Source organism: Podarcis erhardii (genome assembly GCF_964252035.2).
Source record: "Podarcis erhardii genome assembly, chromosome: 12".
NCBI lineage: Eukaryota > Metazoa > Chordata > Lepidosauria > Squamata > Lacertidae > Podarcis > Podarcis erhardii.
The window spans coordinates 3139468-3154314 of record NC_138513.1 but is presented as its reverse complement, the minus strand read 5'-3'; the positions used below and the strand labels follow the sequence as shown (position 1 = coordinate 3154314).

At 50.8% G+C, this 14847-nt stretch overlaps 1 protein-coding gene across 14 annotated transcripts in view; it reads right to left on the bottom strand.

Annotated features, from left to right (window-relative positions):
• Positions 1-3300: 3300 nt before the first annotated feature.
• Positions 3301-14847, bottom strand: part of MAP4 (microtubule associated protein 4) — a 212158-nt gene continuing 200611 nt past the window's right edge. For 13 of the 14 annotated variants that reach the window (XM_081834122.1, XM_081834123.1, XM_081834125.1 and 10 more), the window contains 2 exons: positions 11724-11895; positions 11153-11293 (listed from right to left, as the gene is read on the bottom strand). In XM_081834122.1, coding sequence (XP_081690248.1) covers positions 11289-11293; positions 11724-11895 — 177 coding nt within the window. In that variant the 3' untranslated portion in view covers positions 11153-11288. Of the gene's footprint in view, positions 11294-11723; positions 11896-14847 lie in introns of all 14 variants that reach the window. The other variant, XM_081834126.1, reaches the window with a different exon arrangement.

The window sequence follows — 14847 nt, the reverse complement described above, 5'->3', positions numbered from 1 at the left end:
TCGGCAACGCCTCCCATCATTGCAGTTGCCGGGAATGTAGGTCTCTGCCCTCATGTTTCCCCCTCCCCAAGTCTCCTGTTTTCCAAGCAGCCTACACTGGAGGGAAGGGCTGGGTGGGAATCTGTGCCCTTTGTTCTGCTACATACATAGCCGTCCATGTCCTTGGAGACAAAGGCAGGGAGCTTAGTACAGCAGGAGCGGCAAGCTTCTGGGATGCTTTTGCCCCCCCCCCCCTGCTTCATCACCTGAGTCTGAACTGCTTTCTGCACCTGGGTCATCTTGCTCACTAAAGCCTGTTGCTGCTTCTGCCTCCAACCATTCCTCCTGTGATGGCCTGGGATTCCGATACAGAGGCTGAACCAGAGGAATCCCAGCCTGCACAGGAGTCCCCGCCTCCAGGGCCAGCTGAACTGGGGCAGGGCCTTGGATCTGAAGCGCCTGCTCCTGTGCCGGATCCTCAGGAGCAGGCACCAGGTGAATCCACTCTGGCTCCAGAGGTGGTTGAGGACTCAGTGCCTGCAGGTGAGTCTCCCCCTGGGCCCAGTAACCCTTCAGCCTCTCCTGAACTGCAGAGGCTCAGGGCAGAGAGGCGGAGGGAACTGGTTTCTCCCAGGAGGAGTGCTCGCCTTAAGGCCAGGAGAGGCGGGTCTCCTGGGGGCCGGGACCACCCCTGGCCACAGAGAAGATAAAGGCCAGTCAGCTCGGTCCCAGGTTGCGGGAGCAACGTCGATTAAGAGCTGTTTCGGCCAGCATCCAGTCCTGTTCCTCCAGTGTTCCTGTCCCCGCCCGGCTTCCTGCTTCAGACCTCGCCCCGCTCCTTCGGAACTGTTTCCAGGCTATTGACCCAGGACCGGACTTTGACTACGCCAACGGTAACTTTCCCCCCTGGGACCAGCACACCTCCCCTCCTTCCTCCTCTGACCTGTCCCCTGTGTCCCTCCACCACTCCCTGGGCTCTGACGAGGCTTCCCTAGGGGGTTCCCTGGCTGGTGCTGTAGTCCACTTCTTGTCATCCTGCCAAGAGGGTTGGGTAGGTGGCTGGCTGGCTCCTTCTTCCCAGAGTCTCTTGGCCATGGCCAAATGGCTCTGTAGTTTCCAAGCCCAAATGCAGATGTGCTTGTTAGCTCCATTCATTCTAGCCTTCTCCAGCGGTTCTGGACTACAACTCCCATCAGCTGGGGGTACTGATGGGAGTTGTAGTTCGAAACCACTGAAGGGCCCCAGAGTTGGGGAAGACCCTCTTAAGCTGTTCAAGAGCCCCTTGGGTACCACTCCCCACCGTTAAAAGCACCTCCACCAAACCCTTGGCCTCTGCTTGCCCTCCAGCAGTTCATTGCCTTCCTCCCTTGGCATGTAAACATTTTCTCTTTTTACCAGTGTTGCCTCTCTTGTCCATCTGTCCAGTTCAGGTGCGCTGTCTTTTTCTGCACAACGGGTTTAAAATCCTCCCAGGATTTTCGCAGCAGCTTGTTTTCTTTAAGATACTAAGTGTGTGGGGCAGGATCTGTTTGGTGCTCTGGTTTTTGTATACGGTTTAAAGCGCTCCCTAAATAATAAACCACCCCTGGCTGCAAGCGTGGAGTTTTCTCACTTGCTTGAAACAAGTTCTGTTTTCCGCTCGTCTTGCAGCTTAAATACATTCAAAGACACTGGCATATGTGCTTCGACTTACTGAGTCTTGGTAAGACACTGACGAAGGAGGAGAATTTAGCACAGAAAACAAGCACTCGGGGGTCAGGCAGAAAAGCTCTCTAAACATTTTATATTCTTTATGCAAAATACACTTAGCGTGTGCCTTTAAAACTATTTGTATGGTGTCCTTAACCAACCCAAAGCTCAGTCTGGTGCTTATCGCAGGAGGGGCATTAGGCCCATCACACAAACATTATTTTTTCTGTCATGGTGCCCTTAATGCAAAAATGCAGCTTGTATTCCCCTGCTCACATTTAATATGGATTTTCCTTTGTTGGGCACGATCCAGTTTGGGGAGGGGGAAACAAACAAACCGTTTGCAGTACTGACCTCCACATTTGGAAGGTTCACCCCTAGTTCAAGACGCTGTATTCCAGTCACCCCTTAACACACCCGGCTCCGAAAAAGCCGCTCAAAAGTAGCCACAGACCCCCTTTCTCCCTTCCTGAACTCCAGTCTGATCCCTCTTCCCGCGTCTCGTTTCAGCCACTTGCTGACCAACAAATAGGTTCTCCTCCGTATTACTTGGTGGGTTTCTAAAAGCAAACAGTGGGACAACTTACTTGCAAATCTGACACCATCCAGATGTTCTGGAGGTCGTCTTCCACAAGACTCGGCCTGCACAGCTGGGAGTTGCAATCCAAGATATCTGGAACACCGCAGGTTGGCTAAGGTAGTTTGTGTGGTTCTTCTTGATGTTTTTGGGTGTGTGTGGGGGGGTTGTGGCATCAAGAGTGGAGGTCCTCAACTTCTGCAGGAAACAGGCCAGAGCCTTAGATTCCCCCCTCTCTTAAGAGGCCGTCGGCATTATTAATTCCTTATTCCGTTAGCTGGAAACCAGGATTATCCTCTCTGTGCGCAAATTCATTTTAACATCAGGGAGATTAGCAGCATGTAAATGCAGCCGATTTCAAGGGCTTTTCCTTTTTGCGGAAAAGACGCGTGTATTGGGGGGGGCGGCGAGGGAGCGTCACAGGAAGCTTAGAGGCAGTGTTTTAAACTCTCTGCCATTTGCTGCTTTTTGAAATCCGTAGAGCAGTCTGCTTTCACAGAATCGTAGAGTCGGAAGGGACCCGAGGGTCATCTAGTCCAACCCCCTGCAGGACAGATGGCCATCGGACCTCTGCTTAGAAACCTCCAAGGAAGGAGAGTTCATCACCTCCCGAGGGAGACCGTTTCACTGTTGAACAGCTCTTGCTAACAGAAAGAGAAAGCACTCTGTGCAGTGTGGAGCTGACCTATGGAACTCACCGCCACAGGATTATAGAATTCTAGAACTGCAGAGTTGGAAAATACCCTGAGGGTCATTTAGTCCAGTCCCCTGCAAAGCGGGAATCTTGGCCGAAGCATCCATTTGGCAGGGGGAAGGAAAGAGAGGGAGGCGAGAGAAGAGCTATAGCTCAGTGGAAAGGCACCTCCTTTGCAGGTTCAAACCCAGCTGCATTGGGGAGATGTTCTGCCTGAAGCCCTGTAGACTTGTTATCGGGTCGGTTTAGGCACCGCTGAACTAGAGGAGCCAACAGCCACACTCTTGTCTCAAGGCAGCTTCCTACGACAGAGAGAGAAGCCAGAGCCACAAAAAAACGAATTCAGACTAAAGCTGGCAGCCAAGGTTGAACATCTAGAAGCTTTATTTAAACCCTTTACAACAGGTAAGAATCACAACATCAAATCCGGAAACAGCTGCTTTTAAAAACGGAGACTGTCAGTAACTATTACAAGTCCGAGGACAGGAGAGGAAGGTAAACAGATAGAAGCAAACGGGTTTTAAGATCCTGCCGTCGTGACAGCAGGGCCCTCCGAGCTCCCACCCGGAAAGGTTTGTCCAACCACCTCTCTCCTGCGTTCCAGGCACCATCGCACCCATGCATTTTCTTAACACACCCCTTCCCTCCCTCCCTCCCTCGCCCCAGCACCACCCGGCTAGGCTATTGTGGGAATACCTGCATAATTCTACCTCACTGCACAGCCACGGCCAGGAGTGGCGCTCCCTTCTGGTTGCACAGCCGCACCGGGCGAAGTCGTGCGAGATGGCTCTGGCCCTTCGCCAAGGAGGCGCCCCAGCAACAACTCCCAGCAGTCCACAAGCCAGCCTGGAGGGCACCAGCTTGGCGAAGGCTGTCCTACGGCTACAGCAATGACTTTTGCACGCGTGCACACACACAAGGCAGGCATTTTCGCCAAGGCCGCCCCAATCTCTCTGCCTCCCTTTGCAAGGCCAGCACTCATTCCCGCTCATTCGAGATGGGCAAATCACCCGCTGTAGTGGCACAGATAACCTAACCGCTTCCATCTACCCTTTTGCCTTTGTCGCCGACGTAGAATCGCCAAAGCGAGGGGAGGGGAAGGGAAGGGAAGGGGTGTTTCTTAATCTGGATGGTGCTCGTAATAGACTGCTGGGGATGGAAGCTTGATTAACCTCCCAATATTGTTCAGAGGCGGGAGAGCAATGGCACCTGCTCTCTTGAGTTCCTGCAAGCCCTCGTAGGAAACAGGCCAGCAGCCGCTCTGCCTTTTCCGACGTCATCACCACCCTGAGAAAGGGCTTCAAGCAGCGTTACGAAGAGGACATCCCATTTGCTTCTCCAGCTAACTGAGCGGCTGTTGCCGTTCTCCGTTCTGCCATGGCTCCCCCAACATGGGGCGTTCCAGCAGGTTTGAACTACAACTCCCAATTGTAGTTCAAACCTGATGGAGCACTGCAGGTTGGGGGCGGCTGTGATAAAACTATAAGAATCTTTACAAGCAAAATGGAGAGTTCACGGTTTTTTACTTGCTTTAACCACTCGGCGTTGAGCTGCAGCCCCACCCTGCCCAGGTACAGCCACAAGGGAATCGGTACTTTTGATTTCCCAGAGCCTCCTTGGCGCATCTAAAGACCCTGGCATGCCAAAACTTCAGCCAGCATTCTTCGTCCCTCTGGACCAGCCCTAATACAGTTGGGTGTGTGCATGGCTTTCCTGAGCCTGTCCACCCCACGATGGAAGGGAATCAGAAATGCCAGACAAATCATAAATGCCACTTGCAAGCTACTCTGTCATACAGTAGCCCAAGTGGCGAAAAGTACATTCAGGGTAAAGACAGATGTTTGTTTTAAGAGTGAGGGAGGCATATTGATGGTGTCCCCTGCTGCTCTGCAAATCAAAATGGTTTCTCTTTCCGGACCAAAACAGGTCTGCGGGTTTTCCAATTAGCTCTGCATGAAAGAGCCAGTGGGGGGGAGAGGATAGACTTGTGCAGAGCACCTATTGGCTAGCTGCTGTGACATCAACAACTGCTTCCACCCTGTCACGTAGTTTTGCAACTGTTTTAAGAATGCTTGCAGATCCTATTTTGGAGGAGGTAAGGCAAAGGATGGAAATTAACATGAGCATGCTGCTTTTAATAATAATAATAATAATAATAATAATAATAATAATAATAATAATAGTGGTGATGAGGCTGGCTTGATGTGCAAGGCTAGAGCAAGACACAGATGGATGCCTAATGGGTGAAAGGCCCACTCTTGACAGCTCTTAAAAGCCTACAGCTGTCTTTACCCTAAAGTCGTCTGCCAGGAAGGCGAAGAATTACCCCGGGCTGGCAGAGAGGCGACCAGACTGCCACCAGAGCCCCATACAGCCTCTCACCCAGGCCTTTTGATCCAGACCCATCTCTGCTTGGCAGCAGATAACCCAATTCCTGCTCTGTTTTGTGCGTACCACTGATATGTGACACTACGGCGCTGAAACCCACTTCTGAGGCCACATTTCTGCCCAAGAAGATGGAGCCGCAAGAGCATCACCCAAGATGGCAGGACCACACACCCCATGCCAGCTGAAAGGCAACAAGCCCCTCGCCTCCGATCATCTATGCCACACACTTTCTTCACCAGCCTGTTCCACCCTGGCCATTCTCACAAGCGCAGAGGCTTCAAAACAAGGTGTTCCCTGGGCTAAGAGTGCCCCTGTGCCTCTTGCGAAGAGCAGAACCTCTCCTAATTCCCTGGGGACCAGCTGATGGCTACCTCAACCAGCTGCCTCCTAATCCACCACCGGACCAGCTGGCTAATCTCCTGGCTTCCTTGGGGGAGGGCTTGGCTTGCTGCCCAAGCGAAGCGGCTGTCTTGAGAAGCTTCTTGATTCCCTTCCCCATTCATCAAGCAATTCCCTAAAAGCAAACTGCGTTTCCAAAACACCAGGAACTGCGCTTCCCTTCCCCTCGGTCCAACCAGGGCACCCTCACACAGAACACGTGTCGCTGCAGATGAGGCATGAGAGATCTCTTCGGTTGTTTCTGGGCTGCATTTGTAATCCTCAGGCTCAGGCTGAGGGGAGCTGGGAGCCAAACAAAACCTAGAACGCCACGGGCTCCCCATTCCCAGTGGTGATGAGGCTAGGGTTGCCCTTTAGTGTGCATTAGCCAGATCTGTGGGCCTCACCATTGAACGGAATGATCAATAACACACCCAATATTCTACAGTGACGGCATAGTGCAAGGGAAGGAGGACAGTCATGGAGATACTATCTGGCGAAGCCTCATCTTCTTTCTGAGGAACCCCAAGGAAAGCAAGAGGGAAAACCACCCCCTAAAAGGATGCCGTAAAACTACAATTCACCTCCAGGTTAAAAAACTGCACACCCAAGTTGCATTCTTATATCGAACTAGTGCCACTGTTCCTTCCACCATCCAAGCTCAACTCAGCCTCATTTTTGGGGAAAGATGCCCAACACGGACGACCTTGCCCAACAACACAAAACTTCCAAGGTTCTGCGGAACTCTGATTCTTGATGAAAAGAACACAGACCTATGGTTTCTGTAAAAAACAGGTGGAAAAGCGGTGCCCTCCAACTGCAGATGGACTCCAACTCCCATTGACCCCGCCCAGGCTGCATGGCCAATGGGAAAGGATGATGGGAGTTGGAGTCAAAGATCTGGAGAACCTTGGGATTCTCAGCCTGTTTGTTAACTGCCCAAAGCTCAAATAGGGAGCGAGTTACACAGCTACATGTGCACGGGTGTGTTTTGCTGCCTCCTCTTTCCTCAAGCCCGTTTACGCCACGCCTCTGCCAAAATGGATCGCCTGGATCGTCCACCCTAAGCCAAACACTGTCCTGCAAATTGGCCAACTCATGAGGGAGGCTGGTTGTGACGTTCAGAGCTGCAGTTTACACTTGCTGCCCTGGGAAGAAAAACCTAGCCATCACCTCCAAGGGTTGTGCCTCTTCGGTGGAAAAACTGGATGGCAGTTCCCTCTACAACATTAGCTAGCACAAGGCCATGATCCACGAGGGTGTTCTCCCAAAGGGGATTCCGCAGGAGAACGTCCCATCCCAATGGATTGCGGCCTCATGGTTCAGGTGCATCTTCCACCCTTACTGGTACCCAAATAACATCTATGGCCACATTTTTCATCTGCACTGAAACCTGATGGTCAAACAGAGACAAGATCTAAGCCAGGTTCTCAAACACAGCCCTGGGAGCAAGGGCGGTTCATTTATTGCTTTCGCTTCTTAGCCTAACAGCTACCGCCTCTAATACTTCTCATGATCCGTTTTGTAAAAAATACCTACCTAACCCCCCCAATGAAATCTGCTCCTGCCCCTCCAAAACAAGAGGGAGGAAAAGGAGACCAGCGCTGGGCTACGAAAGCCCTTTCTCCCCAACCCACCCTGCCCCGCCCCAGAATTGCAGTATTTACAAGCTACTTTCAAATCTAAAATTGCATTGTTGTAAAAATCCTTATTAGAAACCAAAGCTGGGGACTAAGAAAAACTTCCCCGTAGCAATCGTCTTTAAGCGTCTCTCCGGGTCTAAGGCTAAAAACACAGGCACGACACGTGTTAAGTGAGCGTGTTGTGCGGGAACAAGTGTGCGCACACCGCAGAACTGGGCGCAACCGGAACCTGCACATGTTCTCAAGACAGGCGGGTGCTAATATCGACCACCTCAAAGTGATTCGGTTCAGGAACAAAGAAGGAATCGACAACCCTTTACAAGACACTTTTTTTTTGCGCTATCACGGAAGATAAAGTGCAATGTTATTTGACTTCCCAACTGAGAGTCCTCAAGCGACGGATCGTAGGAGAAACACATCTGGGCATCGTTGCAAACAGGAGAAGGACCCTCCGGCAAACAAAAGTCAATTGCTCCTCAACTTGGGGGTCAGAGGAAAGAGAAGCCAAGACAATGGGGCTTCCTGCTGAAGTATCTGAGCCCCCCAAACACTTTTCTGCAAAAGAAACTGGGAGTCTCAGCTTCTTTTCGTTCTTTTTTAAAGCATGCGCCCCACAAGCTTCGTAGGGCAGGAGGTCGATGAGGCAACTGCTTGCCTTTCTACGGAAGCCCAGGAAGCTCCCATTTTCGAGCACACAGGCCGTCCTTATTGCTTCAAGGGACAAGTTTCCCTGTCGGACGAGGGGGTCACCTAAGCAAGCGCTCCCCTTCTGCCAACACCACCCCCTTGGCCTGGCAGCGGGGAGGTCAGCGGAGTGGAAAACCCAAGCTGGTGTTTAGAGGTTGGGCGAGAGACGTCATCAGACGCAGGGCAGGGATGTAGACCGGAGGGGAAGGGAGCCATGCATGGCAGGTGGAAGTGGCGATCTCGAAGGGCTGGAACACAAAAACGCACACACACAAGTGGACCTGCTCCGCTAGGAAGACGCTGCCGCCCAGGGATGCTGCTAAAGCAGCGCAAGGCAGCGTCTTGCTCTTGGGGCGAGCAGTTCCACTGTTTATAGGTCTCTCCAGCCCAGGAAAAAACCTTCCTGGAGGAGCCAGGAATCCAAAATCTAAGCAGGGGAACCAGTTCGATGAGATGTTCACCTACGCAAACCTCGCCGGGGCAAGTGGGGAGTACCACTGGGCTTTTGCAAAGCTACTCCAAACATTTGAAGGAGGGTTTCCACGGGGCCTGGCTCTCAAAGCAGAGGAGATTTGGGGGTGTCTCCTATTACACCCCCGTCTTCAGCTTCCACCTCCTGCATTGCCTGTTTGAAACAAAAGGTTGGAGTTGCCAGGACAAGGTCTCTCAGGGAAATGCCAGGACAGGAAGGATGAGGAGGTGGTGGTACCGGGGTGGCGGATGGGAACGTGCGAGGAAGCTGCACAGCAATGTGTAACGACGTGGGTGAGGGGCTTCCTGAGATCTAGAGGGCGGGAGAGCCAGTGGGCAGCAAGCTTTGCAACAGACTTGGAAGCAGACTTGGAAGCAGCGTGGCCGAGATGGAAGGTGGGCAAGATGGATCACAAGCACACATACATATATTTCTGTACACTGACGGGCCCCTTTCTAGGTGCAAAACCTGCAACTTCCTCCTTAAAAGGTTTCTATAGTATTCCAAGGAGGGGAAGGGAGATGCGATTCATGAGATTTCAGCATACCGTTTTGATGCCAAAAAGGGGGAAGAAAAAAAGCCCCGCTAAGGTTTTAAAAAGCCATTTTATTAGAAACCATGCAACCTTTAATATTTATATATATATTTATTTATATATATATATATATAAAAAACCAACAACCACAAGTGCAATATGTCTTTTGTGTGTGAATGCAGACCCTGGGTTTGCTGTGTTGCTGAAAAGCACACTGTGACCAGAGATTAAAGGGGGGGAGAGAGCTGTGCTATCATCGCTCCTCCTTCCCACAGCCATCGTCCCCTTCCTGCCTCCCAGCAGAAGTCTGCCTACAAAACACATCCCCCCCCCCGCCCCCGCCCAAATATTTGTTCCCTGCGGTCTGGGTTCCCCCTCTTCCTTTCAGAATTCCCCCACGACTCTCACAACACACCATTTTCAAAGTTTTATTTACATTTCATTTTAGTGTCATTTGCAATGCAAAAAAAAAAATTTAATAAAATTGCCGAAGGTGCTCAACCTCTTCTTGCCAACACTCCCCCCCCATCCAACCCATACCCACCCCTAGAAGAAGAAGAAGAAGAAGAAGAAGAAGAAGAAAGGGGTCTTTTCTTCCAAAGGAGAGCAATCTCTGCCTCTTTCTCTCCTTGGCACCTTCAGATCACCTAGCTAGCCCCATGCACATGCTGCCTCTCGTCAGACCCTCAACACTTTCCCATGACCCTCTTGGTATTTTGGGGGGGGGGGCAGCGGCCAAGCAGTCTCCCCACACCACACCCTCCCCAACTCTGCCAGCATGCCCCACTGCCAGGGGCGAGCTTCCTTATAAATGCCAGACTCCATCCCAGCCTCTGTTCCAAGGTGCACAGATCCCGGAGCCAAACCCATCGTGCCTTGAGGATTAAATCCTGCAAATATATTCCCCTGCTCTTTCTCCAGGATGGGCAGCGAAGGATCCGCCCCCCATGGGAACTAGATCCTGTTGAGATTCAATGCAGCAGACCCTCAAAAGAGCCAGGGCTTCTCTCTGCAGCAGTCAGTTAAAAAGGACCTTTGTGGCTTTTTTGGGGGGGGGCAGCGAACACCAATCCTCTACCACCCACAACCTCCTCTCAATGCATCCTCAAGAACTTTTAACCAACGTGGCTTAATACCTTATTTTGCTCCATCAATTCAAAGTTTTTTTTTTCCTTTTTAAGCACACACAAAAAATAAACACCACACACAAATGAAGAAAAAAAAATAAAAAACGAAAGAAAAAGAACACAGTTAAAATGGCTGGATATGTCGATAAGAAGCCAGCAGCACTGCAGCAGCGGTTAATGTTTTTTTTTTTTTTAATTCTCCTATGGCAAAGGGCAAGGGGGGAAGGGAAGGGAGCGCGGTGAGCCTGCGGTAACAAGCGACAGAAATCGGCAAACACTTTATTGTACTTTTTTAAATCACAATGAGAAGGAGGAGGAGGAGGGTTGGGGGACTGGGGGAGAGAAGGAGGTTAAGGAGTTAAAAGAGTTCCAAAAGAGAGTGAAATTATCATGTGTGAGAATAATAATAATATATAGACCAGCATTAAATAGTAGGCAGCGCGAAATGACACAGGGCAAAGGGGAGGTGCGAATGGGTTGCTGGAGGGGGAAAGAGGGAAGCAAAGCTGACTCCCACTAACTCCCGCCTGGGTCTCGGGCTCCGCCACGAGTGGGGCAGACCAGCGTTCCCTCCCTAGTCCCCACACAGCAAGCCAGGAAGGACGGGACGAAACCAAAACAACTCCAACGCACACTCGGACACCCCCTGGGGAGCCCATTTCTGCACCCAGAGACACCAACCAACCACCAGACGCCACGGAGGCTCTCGGGGGCAGCCCGGCACGCTCCAGAGAGGTCCCCTGCCGTGGGGCAGGGAGGCCAGCCCACCTTTCCAGGGCCAAACAAAGCCAGGCTCCGGGTCAAGGGAGACGAGCTTCTCGCGAGCGGGAGGAGGGCAGGAGGAGAGCGGGAAGGGGGCAGAGTCACAAGCCTTGCTGAGGAAGAGTGGCCACCGTCTCTTCCGCGAGGGGAGCCTGCCGTGGCGGCGGGAGCAGCGGCGGTGGCGGCGGCGGTGGCTGCAGAGAGGTGGAGGCGGCGGAGGCCAGGCTTTCGCTGACCGAGGTGCTGCGCCGTGGGGAGGTGCCGCCGGAGAAGACAGGGGGGTGGTTGGAGGCTGTGGGGTCCGCCCCGTGGTCCGTGCGGGCCTTGGCCTTCTCACGGAACATCAGCTTGTGGGACTCAATCTGCAGCGACACAAGGGGGAGCGGGGGGAAGACGGCAATGGGGGGTGGGGAGGGAGGAAAAGGGGGGGGGGGCGGAAGGAAGGCGACACCAGAATGTCATCGTTAGATGCCTGGAAAATAAAAGGGCAGGTGGCTTCATTAACAAGGCGGCGCGCCGGGACGTTTCCTCTCCCCTTCCCTCCCGCTTCAGAAGTCGGTAACAGGGACGGTGGGGGGGCGGGTTAAGCCGCCCGGCCCCTCCGCACTCTGCCTCTCCTACTAGGGAGGAGGGCAAGGACTTCTGCTGCCTCCGAGAAGGTTCCTTAGGAAAAGCTGCTTGGTGTCCCACCCCCAATTTCCACCTCCCTCTCTCATCACCCTTCACCTCCCACCCGCCCCCCATCATTGCAAAGCACCTTTGGGGAGGCACAGAGGAAGGCCTGGCACTTACTTGTTTCTTGTATGTGAGTGTCGAAGCACTGAATTTCCCTTTGGTCGCTGCCGCCGCCCCCCTGGGCGGGCGTGGGCAGCCCTACGCCATTCTCCTGCGTGGGGGGGCTGCCACCTGGCGGGGGGGCGGTCACAGCTCCGTTCTGCGGGGCTGCCTCCTCGCCCCCCTCGGTCTACAATGAAACAATGGGGTGGGGGGAGGACAATGAGGCGTCAATACAAGGATGGGAATGGGATGCGGCGAGATGAAGGTGGAGGAGGCACGCGCTAGCAGAGAGACGGACAGGTGTGTGGCGTTCCCAAAGCAAAGGAAGGATTGGACTCTAATTAATAAAATTCACACAGAGGCTTGGCCAGCAAGACTCTGGGAGGAGTGCGTATAATAATCTGTCTCTCCCCCCCCCCCTTGGCCCAGGTCGTTTTATTCACAAAAGAACTTTTTACACAGTGTTTGTAAGAACCAATCAGATTTCCTCTGAGCATTTCAAAAAAACCCACTTGGGGACAAAGTTAGATCAGAAGAAATTCTTTTAACTACAAAGAAACTATTTCCTACTTGAGCATACATAGTAGTCCAGAGTAAATAAAATAGGAAGCAATGCTTTTAGGAAACCCAGAGGTCATAAACAGCATCTCCTTGTGAACTCTCTTCCTGAACTCTTTTCCTGGCCCCAAGATTAACAAAACTAACAACAGCTACATTGAAGAAACTGCCTACTATCTTTATGTACTGAGGATGCCTGATGAAGCAACTGGCCTGTGTTTCAGAATGCTTATACGTGCCTGTCAGGCGTAGAAAATGAACAGTAGAGAAAATGGCCAGAAATGCAGAGGCTTGTGGGATTTGATCAGAAATGATGGTCAATGAATCGAACCCAGTCAATGCAATGCTTTCATCGCGGACACAATGGCTTGATGCATATTTTATAATTCCTCATAGTAATCCCATCTGATCACTACACAGGTGGGAGGGGCTTCTCTTAGGAGGTGGCCCGCATCGCCTACACAGGTGTGTGAGCCTCACAAGGGAGGGAACAAAGGCAACCTAGCCTCAACAGCCCTGAATCACTGCATGCTCCTCACCTTGCTGGCCTCCTTCCTATTGCCGCCACCACCTCCTCCTTTCTTTGATCAACACACAAGACGCTCACTGAAATCTGTACGTGATTTCAGGATCCTAATGTTGAGATACTGCCAGGGAGACGGGGGCATCAGGCAGGCCCCCAGCTGGCTCCAGTCACCGGCCGGCAACCGGGCGATCACCAATCTCCCTTGGAACAGTATCAATCAGCGACATGAGCCTCTGAAATCTTCAGAGGACTGTACACGCTCTATCAGCAGAGTGAATAAATCTTCTCACAACGGAAGAGGCGGACAGAGCCATGTGTAAGCATTATCTACAGCATAGTTCAGGAACAAAGGAAAACATGTCTGCTTCCTTTCGTCTCCAGCAAAACAGCAGTACAAAAGCAATATACAAAACAAAATGAAGAAATACTGGGAAAATATTTATAATGAGTTAAAAAAAATACTTAAATATACATTTCCCAAAAGACCAGAGGCCTTTCTTCTGGGAATAATTGGGGACAAAATTAAAAAAGAAGATAAGACACTATTCAAGTATGCTACAGCCGCCGCCAGATTATTAATTGCCCAAAATTGGAAAAGTCAAAGCACCCCAGCAATTAGTGATTGGCAAACCAAGTTATTTGAATTTGTAGAACTTGCAAAAATGACGCAAAAAATTAGAAACCAAAAAAATACAAAGTTTATTAACGATTGGAATAAATTTATGACTTATATTGAAGGGAACTATAAGAACCTAAAAACTATAGCAGGACTGATATAGATCTTACGATGTGCAAATTATTATAATTATCAACTGCAGGAGAAATAAACTACTTATATTAAGAAGCCTGATACCGGGAGGGATGGAAGTCAATAGGTGTGTAGAAGAACGATTCAAATATTTAAAGATATAAAGATATAAATGAGAAGACAAAGAAACGTAACGGAAATTGATATTATTTACATGTTATGTTTAGATATTTATTTAGTTTTCTTTTTGTGTTTTGGTGTTTTTTGCAACTGTTGTAACTGTTGATTTGTTTTTCTTTTTGGTGATTCAAGTGAAAAATAATAAAAAGAATTTTTTTTAAAAAACAAAACAAAACGGAAGTTCCCAGCAAGTGCTGGAAGTAAACAGGCATGTGACACACAACAGTCATGCCTGTTCACTTTTAAGGTGGAACGGAACTATAGCCTAACATCTAATCCTTACTTTTTTGGACTGCCCCTGCATGCAAAGGTAGGCTCCGGTGGACTGATCGGACAAGAGCCAGAGTGGGTCCAATGGTCAAGAAGGCGGTTTCTGCACGTGCAGCAGGGGGAAGTGAGGGGGAGAGGAGGCTAATCCACTAGGGAAGGGAGCCCATTTAGGAGAAGGAAAACTCTGATCCTAAACTTCCACTGCCTTATGGGATATCTTCAGGAGAAGAAAAGGCTAAGGAGTAAACCTTACATAGATCTAAAGTCCCCATGATGGTTGGATGGCTCCGTGTACTTCTACTACTACTAATTTATTATTTATACCCCGCCCATCTGGCTGGGTTTCCCCAGCCACTCTGGGGAACTATCACCCCTAGCCAAGCTGGCTGCAGGTAATGGAGCCAACGTAGTTCAGCATCTGGGGGCGAAAGGTGAAGGACTCTCCCCTGATGGGAAGGAGCTGGGCGGGGCTTTACAAGGTATAATTCTGGGCCCTGTTTTCAAATTCTCGTATTTATGCACACGTGTGCAAGCCGAGGGAGAAGGCCGAGGAGCTTTGCTTCTGTTTATGCACGCAATGTACACACATGCTCCACGGAAGAAGGGAGTGGGTTCCCTCTCCACGCCCAGGTGCCAGGTAAATACCCATAATGCATTTCTAAGAACTTAATCGTTCAGTGTGGCAGCACCTATACTGCTTTCACTGAATGCTTTTCAGCACCTGATAAAAACCCTTTTTTTAAAGGCAAGCCTGTCCAGATGCTTAGAAAGTTGATGTGAGTTTTAATACGTTGTTAGTTACTGTTAACCAGCCTTTCTCAACCTGTGGGCCCCCAGGTGTTGTTGAACTACAACTC